A 16,810-nucleotide genomic window follows, 5' to 3' on the forward strand; every position below is an offset into this window, starting at 1 on the left:
GACAATTAGTTTATTTCTAAAAGCCATTCAGGTATGTAATGTGTTATTTACTTGTATTTAACTTAAAATAGTTGTTTAATATCACAAATTAAATCACAATAATTAATGTATCGCAAGGATCCCCACTGGGCCTTCTCGCACCGCAGGAACCAACATTGACAAGGTCACGAACGCCCAGTGAAGACTAGAGGTTTCAAAAGAGCCTCTGCTGCCCTCTGCTGGCCAGTAGAGGCACCACAGGCAGGTAGATGATCTAATTCATCATGAAATAATCACAGCAGTTTACATTGATTTTTATTTTTAAAAAAAGGAAGAAAAAAAAGAAAAGACAGTAATCAACACCCTCAATTTTCACTCCCATCGCTCCTGCTCCCCCTTTTCAATAACGTTACACCGCCCGCCTCCGTTGTTTCCATCAGACTGGCACACTCTGATCATACAGGGCAGCTTATGGCACCACCTCCACCGAGCTAGGAGGCATTATGACGGCGCCGGGCTCATCATTTTGAGCGCTGGATGGACATTCCTCTCCTAAGGCTACATACTTTCTCTTTTTTGGGGGGAGGCCCAAGAGACACATGAGAGGGCACAGGAGCTGAAGGATTTCTCATATTGCAGAGCTGCACATTCTTGCCTGACAAATGTTGATTTGTCATTCTCATACACATCCAAATATTTATGCATGTATTATATGTATATATTTTCACCATTGCAATTATTATCAGACTAACGTTCCACTAAGGTCTGATTAAGATACCGTCTCATCAGAGATTAAATAAAAACCAGCCTCGGGCTGCAGTCACATTACATCTTCAATGCACTCAGGGCAGCGATGGAGAAGTGAGAAGTTTCTTAGCAAGAACTGTAATTTGAGGCGTTACAAATGTCTCACGGTCAGAAACTTCCCATTTCCCAAAGATATCCACGGTAACTCCACTTTCGCACGATATAGACAGATGACGATGTGACAGATCTGCCTCAAACAACGGGAAATTGAAACGCTCCATGAATGAAAAGAGCCAAGTTGCTGAGGACCAAGTCCAAGTGACCAACCAGGACAGCGAGAGTGACCATGGGAAGGAATATAAACCAGAGAATCCTTGACTGAAACTTTAACAGTGATTCAGAAGACAAAATCAAACACATTTGCAAAACAAAAAACACAGGATATATAGCTCTTGACAATTAAATTACAAACAAATCTGGGTATTACGGCAGCTTGGAGGAACACACATCAGCAAGAGCCGTCTTTACTGCCAAAACACAGTATACATATGGCGAGAATGACTAAGAACGCATCTTGTTGCTCGGGATCGACGTCGTCCACACCCCAAGCCCGAAAAGTCCTTCAATGTCATGTTTCCGTGACAACCAGGTGCAGGTTTTAAAATTGGTGCTTCTACTGCTGGCCCTCCTTCTTCTCGCCCTCCGAGGAGCCCGAGCTGCCGCCGCCACTGCTGCTGCTGCCTTCACGCTCTGATGCCATCTGCAGGGGGAAGGACTGTCAGTAACTCCCATAGATTTGTGTGGAAGCGGCCAAAATATTTGTGCTTCCTGAGATCTAAATCATGCCTCATTATTATAATTACTTCTCTGGTGAGAGTCTATTCTCTATAAATATCTTTTACACCAGTGATTGCCAACCTGCTGTGCCAACGCCCACTGGGGGAGGGAGGCCTTAAGGCTGCTTTACAGCTCTGCTCTGAATAGCCGGCGTAGGTGTCCACGTCGTTGAAAAGTACAATGACGTTTAAAATCTTGTGAAATAAGTGGCCTTGGAAGGTGTGCGTACCTTCTTGTAGGCCATCTCGAACAGCTTGAGCGACGCCTGCTGCAGGTTGGTGGCCGCCTGCTTGATGTTCTCTCCCGTCTCTGAGTCCTTGTTGGCCAGAAGCTCCTGGACCTTTGTGATCTCCTCCTTCAGTTTGGCGCACTGGGGGGGGTCAAAATAGAGACGGTTACTATCATCGTCCATGTAGCAACCAATGAACGTCACCAACGAAGATCTCAGGTGAACAGGGCCTGTAGCTGTACCTCGTCAGCAGGAAGCTGGTCCTTAAACTCCTCCATCTTGCTTTCTGTGTCGTGGACGATGCCCTCGGCCATGTTGACGGCCTCCACGCGGTCCTACAAGACACCGAACAATCCAGGGTTATCAAAACGCTGCGGTACAGGACGGAATCAACGTGACAAACACACCAACTGAGAAAATCCCTGGATCCCTAGTGGTTACATGAACCATTTTATTTGGCGTGGTGCGGCCAATTTTGGAGTTAATATTTAAGGGAAGTCTCTACACGTAGATTTACCATAGGAGTTTGATACGCAACCACTTTGAATGGACTGAAATATTACAAAGTGGGTTCGCAACCCTCCAAGCCTGCGGTGCCTACCTTCCTCCGCCGGTCCTCCTCGGCGTACTTCTCAGCGTTCTTAATCATGTTCTCGATGTCGTCCTTGCTGAGACCCCCGGAAGACTGGATCACAACTGTAAGCGGGAGAAAGGCAAACTCAGTATCACAATCCCCGGTATTGTTTTGTGGTCTTTATGAAGATATGGGCAGGCCTGTCACAGCGGTGGGAGCCAGGCCGCTGCTCCAAGTATCAACACCACAAAACCTCAACGGTACCTCGGCCACACAGTGAGACACTTTTTGCTCATTTGTGGCGCTGCCTCTGTCCTCATCTCAGGCAGCTCAAACAAACACGTCATCTTCACCTGGTTCACTGCCACTGTGTGTTACTCAAGCCTGAGAGTCCATTTTATCTATTGTTTTGGTTGTGTGGTTTTATTTATTTAGGATATTTTCTTTCACATAAATGTCTGAATATTTGTAGAAATTAATAGTTAATTGCTATTTTAAAGTGTGTACTTGCATTATTATGCTATTATATTAGTGGCAAAAAATGGCCTTAAAACGACAATATCGTTTATTGCAATTATTTCTCGGACAATATATCTTCCAACAAAAGTAGTTCTCGTGACAGGCATATACATAAAGACATATAGGATAACATTTGTACAATATGAAGTGCTCAAACAGTACTCTGCATATGCATACATGTTATAAACCATATCCGCTCACAGCGGATTGCATAAAACACTTGTATTATATACAAGGAAGATAAACAATTCTTTAAAATGTTGTTATTGATTGGATATCACCCAGTAATATTCAAGTAAAGGTTCATCATTTTTACCAATGGTTGAGTTGGAGGAAGAAAGCTTTGAACAGTTAGTATTTGCTGCCCGTTAAGAAGAAAATATTAAAATTGTACTTAAAACACTGTTTTAAAACTTTGTAATATGTCATTCAATTACCAAACAAATACCAAACGTAGACATTTCATTGGGCTAATAACCTATTGTAATACTTATTTACATCCATTTCTTCAGTGTATTACTGAAATCTGCAAGGTTACAGATGAAACCTGTATCAACCTAGTTGGACCAAACCGCTCCGTCGCCCCCTGGTGGTGGCACTTACTCTGCTGTTCACGGCCCGTCCCCTTGTCCTTGGCTGAGACGTGGACGATGCCGTTGGCGTCGATGTCGAATGTCACCTCAATCTGAGGGACGCCACGCGGCGCGGGGGGGACGCCCACAAGGGTGAACTGGCCCAGCACCTTGTTGTCAGTCGCCATCTCGCGCTCGCCCTGGCACACCTTGATCTCCACCTGGGTCTGGCCGTCAGCCGCCGTGGAAAACACCTAGGGAGGGGCGGGGGGGGGTAGCACAAGCTGCTTTAGTCATGGAAATACCTCCCAATACTGCAAACTTCAGCAATTAACATCTGTCAGACAAAATATGGTTAAAAAAATGGATCAATCAGTTGTGAATTTTTCTTATTATGAAGAGACCTAGATTTCTCCTGAATACAGAACTGAGGAATCAGGAATGTGTAATAAAAAAGGTCCAAAAGTGAGCTTGACTCTTTTGAAATGTCTTTGAGAGGACAGCTCTACTCTTTATCCAAATGGAGCTGCACTTGTGAATTCGATGCTTGGCAACCTACTACAAATGGTGAGATCACAGAATTGCAAGACCCTGGATGCATATACATTTCAGTATTGATACTTTGTTTAAATAATAGAAGTAGATCCTTAAGTGAGGTCAATGCAACTGCGCCACGATATGGTCATGTCATTGTAGATATCAGAGCACAGTACTGGACCAGATACTGTATCTTTGCATCACTTGAGGAAATGCCAACATCAAACTATAAACATTTCTATGCACAAATAAATCACAGTTCTTTTTTATTTTTTAAAGATACATATGACTTCATGAATGTTGGTCAACTTGAGCATACCTGGCTCTTCTTGGTGGGGATGGTGGTGTTCCTGTTGATGAGCTTGGTGAAGACGCCGCCCAGCGTCTCGATGCCCAGCGACAGCGGCGTGACGTCCAGCAGCAGCACGTCTGTCACATCTCCGGCCAGGACGCCGCCCTGGATGGCCGCCCCGATGGCAACCGCCTCGTCCGGGTTCACAGACTTGCTGGGCGCACGGCCAAACAGGTCCTGCACAGTCTGCTGGACCTTCAGGCAAAACAAAAAAAAACGTTAGGCTTTAAAGAGCAACTATATGGGTGTTTTTTTTAACACAGTAAAGTGGGAAGTCTATAATAAAAACACACTGAGCGTCTCTACTTGCCATTCACTCTAGCACTAGCTCTGTTCCGTCTCCCTCACGTAACAAAGTTTGTGGGCAATGTCTGACTTCTAGGTGGCCGTGGCTAATAGAATTACAAAATTGTTTTAAATGTTATTACTATAGGCAGTGTATAACGTTAAACTTTATAAACAAATAAATACATTTTTAGAAAAGTTTCCGAATCATAAATTCAGTTCTCGCTCACATGACTATATGACCATGTATTTAATGTTCTATTCATGACCAAAGCCCTGTGAGAACCCTCTGATGATATTTTGGGGATGACGATCGGTTGTTTAGTTATTCACATACAAGAAATATTTGAGAAACCATCATTAGAAAATATATATAATATCCAAAGTAGACACATGGATTACAACACACATAGAACGTAGTGTCATGTGGCAAATGCGGTTTACCGTCACAGAAGTGCGGGAAGTATTCACACAAAAACATTTTTTACTAAAGTCCCAAAGTTCTTTCTACCTGACTTTCCAAACCAACACCTATTTATCACGTCATTGGATTTGGGAGCCACAAATCCACACCCTTTCCACCAAAATCACAACGCTTCTCTGAATTCAGCTTGGACCACAGAGGGTTAAAAAAAACAATCATCGTGGGCACAACGTCGGAGGCAGCCACAGGATGGGCTTGGCAGTAGTTTGGGGCCTCCCTAAGACCCCTTTCACGCCAAGTTACTTCTTAAACAGCGTTTCATCCCAAACTCTGGGCTTTTAGCTTATTTCACCACTGATGCTCCGTTCCAGACCTTGTGTTCATATAGTGTTGGCCATGACCTCGTGGCCATGACCTTTTTGTAAGCGCCGTCCAAAAAAATCCGGACCACAAAAATGGTGCGCAACAGTCTAAGGGTCTAATTTCACAGTTCAGTACTACAACCTTCAGTCTTTTCACATGTTTTCAACAATTACTTTAACATTTATAATGCATTTGGAAACAAATCATTGAATTCACTTTACAGGAATCTTTCATTTCCTCACACCCCCTTGCATTCCCCCGTGCTCCTCTAAAGAGTGAATACCACTGCTACAAAGCAAATAATTAACCATTAATCTTTGAAATAAGAAGTGCACAATTTGTCACATCAGCTGTGTCAGTTCTACTTCATACTGAAAACAACCAAGCAGACATTCCTATATTTTGAGTACCACAATAGTGTCACAAGGAGCCTCCGTGGCGTTTGAGTCACTGCAGCTAAATGACTCCAATCAGTTATTCACACCGTAGCCGTCTGGTAAGGAGGCTATTTACATAATATGCGAGCGACTTTGGCTAACTATATACAGTATACAAATTCATCTTATTTGGATATACCTCTTGAAATGCATCATCTCGTAAAGTCACTAAACATGTTTACCAACTAGAGATGCACCGATTGCAATTTTCTTGGCCGTTTCCTATTTCAGATTATTCATTTAATTTTTTAAGTCAGACCTGCAGATTCTGATCTCCGATCTACTGTACGTCAATGACAAATACATTGCATGATATGATCACACTCACGTGATAAGACAGCTGCACATAAGGACGACCCCTGCAATTTTCAGTTACCACAATAGCGGGATTGCTGATTCTTAAACAGTTATTCACTATGGAACAATACTACAACATGAAACTGTCACTGAGTTCCAACAAAACGTAATATGGGACTGGTCACCAAGTTTCAGTATAACTCAACCTGTAACTCACTGAGTTTTAGTAGGACGCAACATATAACTAACATGGAAATGTCCAGTTCAAACTTTAAATGAAAGTCTCTTTCACTTTAAGTGCAAATTTACATTCATATTATATTTATATAGTACTTTGCAAATAAATTGCAATTTCAAAAAAATAAACAAATCAACTATATGGCTGACTCCTCTCACTCGGCTCCACTGGAAGTCCTCCTTCCCTCATGTGTTAATCAACTGAATCAAATCCAATGACTCGTTTTACTGAGTGACCAAGTCTCAAAAAGAGTCAAACTTTTCGTCACGATCCGAGCTCCGCTGTGACAGCGGTAGATACGCAGTCCGCACAATGTTGTCAGGTGATGAATAAATAATTTATCGAATCTTCTTTGTTTACCTTGAAGTACCACCAAACAGCCAACATTCTTTCATTTGGCCTCTTTTGAGCGTGAACTACGCAACTGTTACAGTACGTTGGTATTGAGTTTGAGTATTGGAGCCTTTTTACGAGTACAGTACATGAGCACAGTATCGGTGTGTAAATTTGACTGGCAGAATAAAAAAAAGTGTATCTGACACTGATCGGCCAGTATAAACTGGCCGATGAGTGTGATATACTTTGTCAGATATACTTTTGCACGTATTTTGTGAGATATACTCACAAAATACGTGCAGGTTGGCAGGTCTGCTATACCATTAGCGCTGGGAGTATCACGTACCTTGGGCATGCGGGACATGCCTCCGACCAGCAGCACCTCCCCAATGTCGCCCTTGGACACCTCTGCGTCCTGCATGGCCTTCTGGCATGGCGCCACGGTGCGGCGGATCAGGTCAGCCACGATGCCCTCGAACTGAGAGCGCGTCAGCTTCATGTTCAGGTGCTTGGGGCCTGAAGCGTCCATGGTCAGGTAGGGCAGGTTGATGTCGGTCTTTGGGGAGGAGGGAAAGGACGTCGTCATCTCTTATTTAGACCAAGGCACACTTTAGAAAGTCTTTCGGTTACTCTCTGTGAATATACTACATCGATATGACATGTCTTTTATTTTATTTTAATAAAAGTAATTGCCGAACTTTCACTAAATGTACGTGTGCATACTAGAATCCCAATTAAAGAGTAAATTTTAAAGTAAATAATATACAATATAAAATTTAATATTTACTACCAGTAATAATCTGCAACAGCTTGATTAAAAACAACAAAAGGAAACACAATTTTACAATTGGTAAGTATATCAGCATTCTTAATAGAGCGCACAGCAGAGTCAATGTTTGTTTGGTCCTCCACTAGGCCTGTCCCACTGGGTTCACCAGGACAGTCCACTCTCAGGGGGCCGGGCCCTGCCGGCCAGGCTTCAGCAGACAACCTCTAGAACAGAAGCAGCAGCGCCGAAGCCCGGACACAAAGCCTTTCTCTGCCAGCTCCGTAACACTGAACCAGGCACTGAACACCAGGACAGCTGACTGAGAGCTGGGGGTGAGTGTGGATGTGTGAGAGACAAATAAAACTAACCCCTGCAGTCATAATAAGATGTTTGCAAGATATCAATTTATATTTAAAATATTTCAGACCAAGTACCCAATGAGGACATTTGAGAGGTCCACCAACATTTGGCTGTCATGTACCTGTTTTGTTAAGATGATTCGGGATTTGAGAGAAATTTTTATTTTAAAATCAGTTGGCTTGGTGTGGAGTATCCTACAGTGCTTTGGAAACCAAACCAAGCAGCAATCGAAAAATTCTACAGACCGAATTGCAATGAACCTACAAGTTGATCTTAAGTTCTAATTTATTTATTTTGCTTGAGGTGAAATCCTACCTGCAGCGCAGAGGACAGCTCACACTTTGCCTTCTCAGCAGCCTCTCGGACTCTCTGCAGGGCCATGTTGTCTTTTGTCAGGTCCACGCCAGACTGAGGGTTGAGAGGGAGGCATCAGAGGACTGATTCACAATTCCGTCTCCATATACCCACTCAAGGCTTTGTTCCCCCCTGTAAAACTTAGAAGTACCTCTCTCTTGAACTCCTTGACGATGTGTTTGAGCAGGTACTGGTCAAAGTCCTCGCCTCCCAGGAAGGTGTCTCCGTTGGTGGACTTCACCTCAAACACGCCCTTCTGGATCTCTAGCACAGAAATATCGAATGTACCGCCGCCCAGATCGTACACCGCAATGCTATGGAAAAAAAATAAAATAAAGGTTGTCTTCAGGGAGAAGGACACATCGCCAGTACCACACAATTGCAACAATAGACATTTACAACAAATAATTGCGCCAAGAAACAACCAAAAAGGGGGCCAAGAAAAATGACTACAGTAGAATAAAATATATTTGGAACTTTTCGCCCATACGGGAAGCTGGATGGGTAATTAAGCATTTCTTAAGGGTAAAAACCTCCAGACATTGAAAATGTGTTACTGAGTCTGACACCATACCCACTGATGCACTCACATCTTGTCCTGGGTCTTTTCCAGTCCATAGGCCAATGCTGCCGCCGTCGGCTCGTTGATGACACGCAGCACATTCAATCCGGAGATCTGACCCGCATCCTTAGTGGCCTGGAACAGAGAAGAGCGGTTATAGTGCGACTGTGCCAAAATTATGACCTGCCTGACCCTCCATGTGTGCACGATATTGGCGGGTGGGCTTGGGTGATTGTGCAAAATTCCAGTATATCTGATTTCATACAAGCAGGGAACAAACTAAAATAAATAGATCTAGAAAATTAAAAAAAAAAAATGAACTGGCAGGGGAGTCGGGAACTGGCGCAACGCTGGTTGGAGGAGGAAAAAATAAGTAAAATAAAAACGAATCCAATTCTCTGATATCTCTTTTCCACTGCACAAAAACCCTGCCAACATCTGGCTTTTGTCTTAAGTGGGAAAGGTTACAATCGGCATTCATTCCCGGGACAAGTGATTCTGCAGAAGTCACAGGTATTTATCGGCTCCAGCTCTGATTGGCAGTGACAGGCACGCAAATTTTTGTCTGATTTACGGACGTTGGCATGTAAATACACAGCAATATCTGTTCATCACTCGATCATTTCATATTCGATTTAGAACACAAAATCAGAAGTTTGAACCATGAGATGTTTTCATATGGGGACCACTCCATGCGCATGGAGCAGAGAAACCCCCCCCCCCCCCCCTTTAAGAAACAAACAAAGCCTTCAGGGATAGGTTGGCATGTTGGTTATTTTTCCTTTCTAGTGTACTGCCGACTAAATGCGTGACTCATTAGATAAGAGATTACTTTTGGTGTTAAGAGTTGATCAATGAGGAACGCAAAGTAAGTACATCAAGAATACATATACCAAATTAATAAAATGTATAATAAAAAGCAAAGACAAAATGAAAATGACAGTTCAAAGTAGATTTACTATGAAATTTAAATAGAATAAACATCAAATAAAGCATGGTGTAATGTAGAAGATGAGATAGACTCAACTAAGATTAGAGTCAACTAAATGTCATTACACAGAGTCCAAGTACTGTGGCAACAAAATGCATTTCTCTGCATTTTACTCATCCTAGTGACTGACGTATCTAGGAGCAGTGGGCTGCTATGTAGCGACGCCCGGGGAGCAGTTAGGGGGTTAACTGTCTTGCTCAAGGACACAGCACGAATCAGAAGGAGCCGGGGATCACACTAGCAATCTTCCGATTACTAAACGACCCGCTCTACCTCCTGAGCCACTGCCCCTAATGGTAATGCTTTAATAGTGAGGAAGAGGTGTATTATTAATTAATTGACCCTAAGAGGGGTTATCCGTGCGTTACTGACAGTGCCTGGCAAAACTCAACAGGGCAACAAGAGCACTTTCTTATTGTAGAAGGTACGAAACATTTTAGGAACTATAGTTTGAAAAAAACGTTACAAATATCGGGATTTTAATTTCTCATTAAGCCAACAAATTAGGAAATGCAACAGCCACCTGTCTCTGAGAGTCGTTGAAGTAGGCCGGCACGGTGACCACAGCGTTCTTCACATTGTGGCCCAGGTAGCCCTCTGAAACACAAAGGCAACCACACAATACATACAGGTTTATTGTCCAGTCAAACAACACCCATCACTAGGTTTCGATTGAAGATTATATATTGTTAATCTTCATTTCAACACCTATTTGTTGCAAATGCCACAACCGAATGACGGAAAAGGTACCCCACACTCATAGAAAACATAGAGGCTTAAAGGAAACCAATGGCTTTACCTGCTGTTTCCTTCATCTTCATCAGGATGAAGGCTCCAGCCTGGCTGGGGGAGTAGAGCTTCCCGTGAGCTTCCACCCACGCGTCCCCGTTGGAAGCACGTGTAATTTTGTAGGGGACATTCTTCCTGTTGAGAACAAACATCAAATATATTTAGATAACCTATTCAAGGTGGGGAGAAAAAAAAAATTACACACACACACACACACACATCTGCCAATCAATCAATCAATCACTTACAGGTCCTTCTGGACCTCCGGGTCATCGAAGCGGCGTCCTATTAGCCTCTTGGTGGCATAGAGCGTGTTGTTGGGGTTGGTGACGGCCTGACGTTTGGCGGGCATCCCCACCAGACGCTCTCCGTCCGCTGTGAAGGCAATGACAGAGGGCGTGGTCCTCGCTCCCTCTGCGTTCTCCAGCACCTGGGAATTAATAGTTACATATTTAACAAACTGTCATGTACTTATCAAGACGTACGAGCAGAGAACAATCAATATAACTATATAGGTAGACACAGAGGAACAGTTTCTCATGGACCATGGCAGTGGGTGTAGATCGGTACAAGGCATCAGATACCGCACAATGCCATTGAAGGGCATGACAAATGTGTGGTGAGCATCACCTTGGCCTGTTTTCCCTCCATGACAGCGACACAGGAGTTAGTTGTTCCCAGGTCAATACCTATGACCGACCCCTTGATGGCCTCTGACCTGCAACACACACGAAATGAGCACATAAATTACACATAGATTAACCCTGAGATCAATCGGTTTAACGTAACAGAAATGTAATCCTTCATGTTAATTCCATGACCAACTAGAAAATGCTTGACCAAAAAATTTAATTTTCTAGGCGGTCAGGCCAACTTGCAATGGACCGGCGGTCAAGCCAAGGGTGCAACCATACTTAGTTCCAAGTTTCCATTATCTGACGAGACATCCCAACGAAGACACCGCAACCTTAATTATTTATTTAGATCTACTTGCCATATTTATCTTGTTTCTATCCAAATTTTATTTAACTGAAATGTTAAAGCGTGATGGCTTTATGGTGTTATGTGATCAGCAACAGAAATGGAACAGAAACTATATGCGTAATATTTATTTTTAAATCTGTGTTGACTGATTTAAGACTTATTTTATTATGAATATTCAATAAAAATATATAATAATAAATGTACAATATGTGATTATTAATCTACATGCCTTTAGGATTTAATTATTTACACAGCCTGCCTATCTATTGTTTTTAAGCTCAATAAACACAGATAATATTTGAGCGGAATCTCTCCCATTTGTCCAGGACATTGAAATCTTCCAAGACACGAGGACCAGCACCACTTTATTCATGCATGAATATTACATGAATACATGTTCTTTGGTACTCTTCAAGTCAGAAAAATAGACTGTAGAATTCAGCAGATTACATAAGTGTTTCACATAATGATTTATTTGTGGCGGCTTGCCACAATATCAACACTGACCGCTAAATATTGATTTAAAAAAATAATAGTTGTATGTTTTATTCAAAACTGGGTAAAGTCTCACCCTCCCACACATCCCGAAGGAAACCACTATAGCACTGCTTCCTATACAATCGGCATCTGTCAGACCGAATCGCAACACCGATTTTGGTGCCATGCACGAGCTGCTAATTGAAATATGCACCCCACGGTGCTCCGACAACTATACACGTGCCTTCTCTTAACATTATCGTTTGGAGCGCACCGCTTGAAATCCTCTGTATGACACACCACTGCTTTCCTCTCCTGTGTAACTCGCCTTGACGCCTTCTAACTTTTCGTAAAGAGACACAGCAGTGGCGCTTGTAAATGTCACATTATGGTTGCTTAGCCAATCAGATAAAAGGGGCAGGTTGTAAAAGTTTTCACTAACAATAACGTCTAGTTCATACAAACTTTCAGTTATTTGTTATTACGGGGAAAGTAATAAAGGACATGGGGTTCATAAAACAATCTCTGAAATAGAGAACCTTAACCCGATCTAACTATTTTTTTAATAATGAAAAAAATAGCCCTGGATCTATTCATCTCTCATTCCAATCATGCATCACAGCCTTCAAAAATAATATGATATCGTTCATCAAAAGCGCAAGTATGTTTTAGGTCCTCTGTGTGAGCAATTGGGGTGCAATTTGCACTCCTGTCTCCCTCTCCATGCAAAATAGACATTAGAGTGATCGCATAACCAGTCCTTAAAATAAAAACAATGTTCTTAAAATAAAAACTTTTTATGTAAGACTAATATTATTTTACTCAATTTCCACATTGAACGAAACAAAAATAAAAAGTGCCGCGCGTAGCAGGGACACTCAGTCACACTTAGTCCAAGGACCATTTTTGATCCTTGGACTAAGTGTGAAAGATCTTATCTCTTATTCAATGTGAAAAATTATGGCAGTTAAGTATTATATATTTTGGACAGGACAGTTTTTGTGTAGAAATGGGGTAGGCTATGAATCAGATGAATCTATGAACGTTTATTAGAACAGTTTTCTTTCGGTGAGATTCCAATGGAAGCAAGTAGGAACTGGAATAAATTTAACTAGGGCTGCCCCGAGGGTCGACGGGTGCAATCATCAGTCGGAATGCTGTCAGTCAACTGAGATTCAGGTGGAGCAGTCTTTGTCAGTGTGCACTTACAAACTTACAAAATACACAGGGATAACTTTTCGATGGGGAATTATAAATAAGGGGAATCCTAATATATATTTTTACATGTCTGAATGGTCTTGTCCAGACACGGCTCTCTGTGCGCCCCGATCCGCCAAATAAAAGTAAAAAACAGCGGCGGGACGGAGCATGACTTGTGGACGCGTTAAAGATTATAGCATGCAGGTAACACGCGCATCGCTAGTGTGTGCATCATCAGTACCATTAGAGGGAGACCGGTGCGCAAAATGAGGCCCATTTGCTCCCCTGCTCTGGATGGCGCCCTAGCCGGTCGCCTATACAAAGAGCCGAGCCAGCCTGCCCCCGAGTAGTTGAATATTCGCATTGAACAGCCGAATCGCTGCACTTTTGTGGAGAACCCAAAAGTGCAGCAAAGCATTTTACATTTAGCAGAGGCTTTTATCCAAAGCAACAATTACAATTATTTAAACACCGTTGGACGCAGCCATCAGGAGCAATTAGGGGCTAAGTGTCTTATTGAAGGACATTACAGCATGCTAGCAGGAGGAGCCTGGGATCGAACCAGCAACCTTTAGATTACTGGACGACCAGCTCTACCTCCTGAGCTACGACCAGCTCTACCTACTGAGCTACGACCAGCTCTACCTACTGAGCTACGACCAGCTCTACCTACTGAGCTACGACCAGCTCTACCTCCTAAGCTACCATCCCCGTATTAGGTTCAGCGGAAGGTTTAGGAGTTTCATAACATGAGAAATGTTGACTCCAATGGAGAAGAATTGAGTAAAAATAAATATATGGTTAGTCAACATTTGTAAAAGCATATTTATGTCATGTTAATGCTTCATGCACCTGCAACACCCTGTGGCTTAGATTCTTTGTTTAGACAATATTTGTTTTGAAATTTGGTTGTCTTATTTTGGTGTTCCTGAAGACAGCACAATTTCAATGTTAGAAATTATTTCAACATGCCTGACACACCAACAATCATATGCTGCCACTTAACTCCCGCCAGCAGCTTCTTTTAAATGCAAACGAGAATCCCAACTCCAGAGTATTGGTGCGGCTTTAAGAAACTATTTACAGATCCAAACGATGGAATTGTAATGAAACCATACTAGTAGACAAAATCATTGTGCAGTTGTAAATAAAAAATAAATAAATCAAAAATACTCCTCCCATTGAAAAGTTAATCATCTGCTACATTGTCCTTTTTGAGAAACTTGCATTTGACGTTGAAACCTGCTTCAAATGTTTAGGGGTCAGACGAGTAAACGTGAGTGATGGTAGATTAACCGATCTACAAAACATCCACATCCGTTTGGTATTCCCTCAATAATACTTACGCATAGTCCCTCCTGGAAAGGGTTCTGAGGGCATCTGACTGGAAGCCACTCCAGCAAGCCTAGGAACACAACATAAAAAAAAAAAAAAGAGACCGGTCGAAATTAGAAGACTTAAAAACCCAATTGATAATTTCAGCTTTGCTTTCCTAAAAGCAGATGTTTTAAATATAATAATAAAAAATGCAAACTAAGGGTGGGTGATGCTGTTGAAAAATGTGTCAAACACACATTCTGGAAGAGCTGACTAATTGAAGGCAACCTTTGTCCATTTATTCGACTAGAACCGTCTGCCAAGATTCAATAATTGGATCAAAAACTGGATCACAGATGACGCCTCGACTCTGGAAATAAAAACACCTCCAGGATTACCATGTGAACACCATATCAAACGGTGATGATCAAATCAGTATCAGTCTGTAATTGGGAGCTAATAATGAGCAATACCTCAGTTAAGGAGCAGACTGATGACAATTTATCTTCACAATTATAATCATATATTTCCATTAGTGGTACTTAAATTATTACAAATACCAAATACCATCAAACCTACTTTCCTTATGTATTCATTGGGACTGCTGGCTTAACAAAAAGTGCTGTCATATCTTGGGATGGGACTGCAGGCCCCAGATCAAGTAAAAACTCAGAACGGAGAATTTAAAATATATGCGCGCAATAACTAATAAGGCCGTTAACATAATATCTATATGTTCAAATAAGAAAACACGTCACAAAGATGGACCAGCATGGTCGGCGGTCTACTTGAGGGGGGGGGGGGCCCGCATTGAAGGTCACTCTGCCGCTCGCTGCATCGGATGAGTCGCTCGCTTACGTGACTTTACAAGTTGCAATGACACGCACATTTACAACATCCCATTCAGCCCAGTCAATTGACACGTTGGCAGACGTTGAAATTGGCCGAAGCTTGCATCTCAGCCGGAAATGTAGCTAAAAGAAAGCGTCGTTTCAGGCCGTGTGCCAAAAATGAAAAAAAAAAAAATGTACACGACTTAAGACAAATACATTTCAAAACAAAACGGTCCTGTAGCATCGCTGGCTTTTTGCCCCGGCACTCTTCGGTGGGCCAAATAAAGACGTTCTCACGGTTCCGATTAGGTAAGCCTCGGCTAACCCCGATTAGCATTCGGCTAACGCATAATAGCATTCGGCTAGGGCTAGTCACGTAGCGCTGCGCTCACCTTCTTCACCAACGACGACACGGCCCTGGCGCCGTTCTGCGCGGGCAGCGTCCTGGACACGGTCCTCGCGACGCTCAACATTTCGCCCGTGCTGTCAAACGGTTGCCGGTACCGGAGAAGTGGAACTGACGGGCGGGACGCGGCGAGCTTCGTCTGGCGGAGCGTGGCGGGGCGACGGGGGGGGGGGGGACGCGGTGACCACGACGCTCGGGAGCTGCGAACTTCTGGAACAATCCAACGCACGCACGCTGCGCCAAGCGCCGCTCGAAGGACCCCCCTCGGGTGTGGCTCGGGGAGCGCCTGCATTGAGTTACGGGTTAAAACTTTTTTTTTTTTTTTTTACTGTATGAGAAATAGGTATGGTGTATACGCTGCTGTTTTTTTTCAGAAACGCGTTGTACATCTCTGCTTTCCAATCTCGGAACATTTCACGAATTCGACACGGATTAGCGATCGCGTCACTCAGGCCGAGGCGAGGGCAGCCGGAACGAACTGTGCGCGGTGAAGGTCATGACGTAAGGTGGGAGGGCGATTTCACGTGCGTTACATCAGGGATGCTGAGGAGTCCGTGACGTCACGCGGGGCTAAAACGAACATATTCAAATCAATCCTCGCCATGAGAATACCTTGTTTTTACCCTTTGCCTTGGTCGCGCGTTAATTGTATCGAGGTTTGTTGTTGTATTAATTTATTTTTGTGTATTGAATGTATTCACTTGACTTTGTGATCTACTACGGTGGATATTAACATTTATTATTGCATTTTATTATTTTTTATTTGTATTTTTATTGATCCAATAAAAAACGGTAATTTTTCCTACAAATGTATTAAGCCCTCATTCAGTCTCCATTCGAAATGGAAGGTGGTGAAGACAGGTGAACGAGTCGTTCAACAGGGGGTCCCGAATCCACTAGGGGGGCCCCCCCCAGAGTTGCCAGGGGGGGCCTTGACATGACTGGGACTACTTCTTGAAAAATATAGAAAAATACAAAAAACGATCGAAACAACAGATATTAAGTCAAGGAATAATATTTGGATAATTTAATGTTGGCTAAA

At 42.9% G+C, this 16,810-nt stretch overlaps 1 protein-coding gene across 1 annotated transcript; it reads right to left on the reverse strand.

The window, feature by feature from the left end:
* Nucleotides 1-277: 277 nt before the first annotated feature.
* On the reverse strand, nt 278-16,005 carry hspa9 (heat shock protein 9). The gene is made up of 16 exons (XM_080007725.1): nt 15,755-16,005; nt 14,559-14,617; nt 11,182-11,269; nt 10,800-10,981; nt 10,562-10,686; nt 10,286-10,359; nt 8,800-8,906; nt 8,361-8,523; nt 8,171-8,263; nt 7,073-7,282; nt 4,314-4,541; nt 3,489-3,711; nt 2,394-2,488; nt 2,035-2,127; nt 1,793-1,933; nt 278-1,486 (listed from the first exon to the last, which is right to left on the reverse strand). Exons 1-16 carry the CDS (start codon nt 15,833-15,835, stop codon nt 1,400-1,402), a joined length of 2,049 nt encoding a protein of 682 aa, XP_079863851.1. The 5' UTR covers nt 15,836-16,005; the 3' UTR covers nt 278-1,399.
* Between the last annotated feature and the right edge of the window lie 805 nt (nt 16,006-16,810).

This window comes from Zeus faber, assembly GCF_960531495.2.
Source record: "Zeus faber genome assembly, chromosome: 10".
In the NCBI taxonomy this organism is placed as follows: Eukaryota; Metazoa; Chordata; class Actinopteri; order Zeiformes; family Zeidae; genus Zeus; species Zeus faber.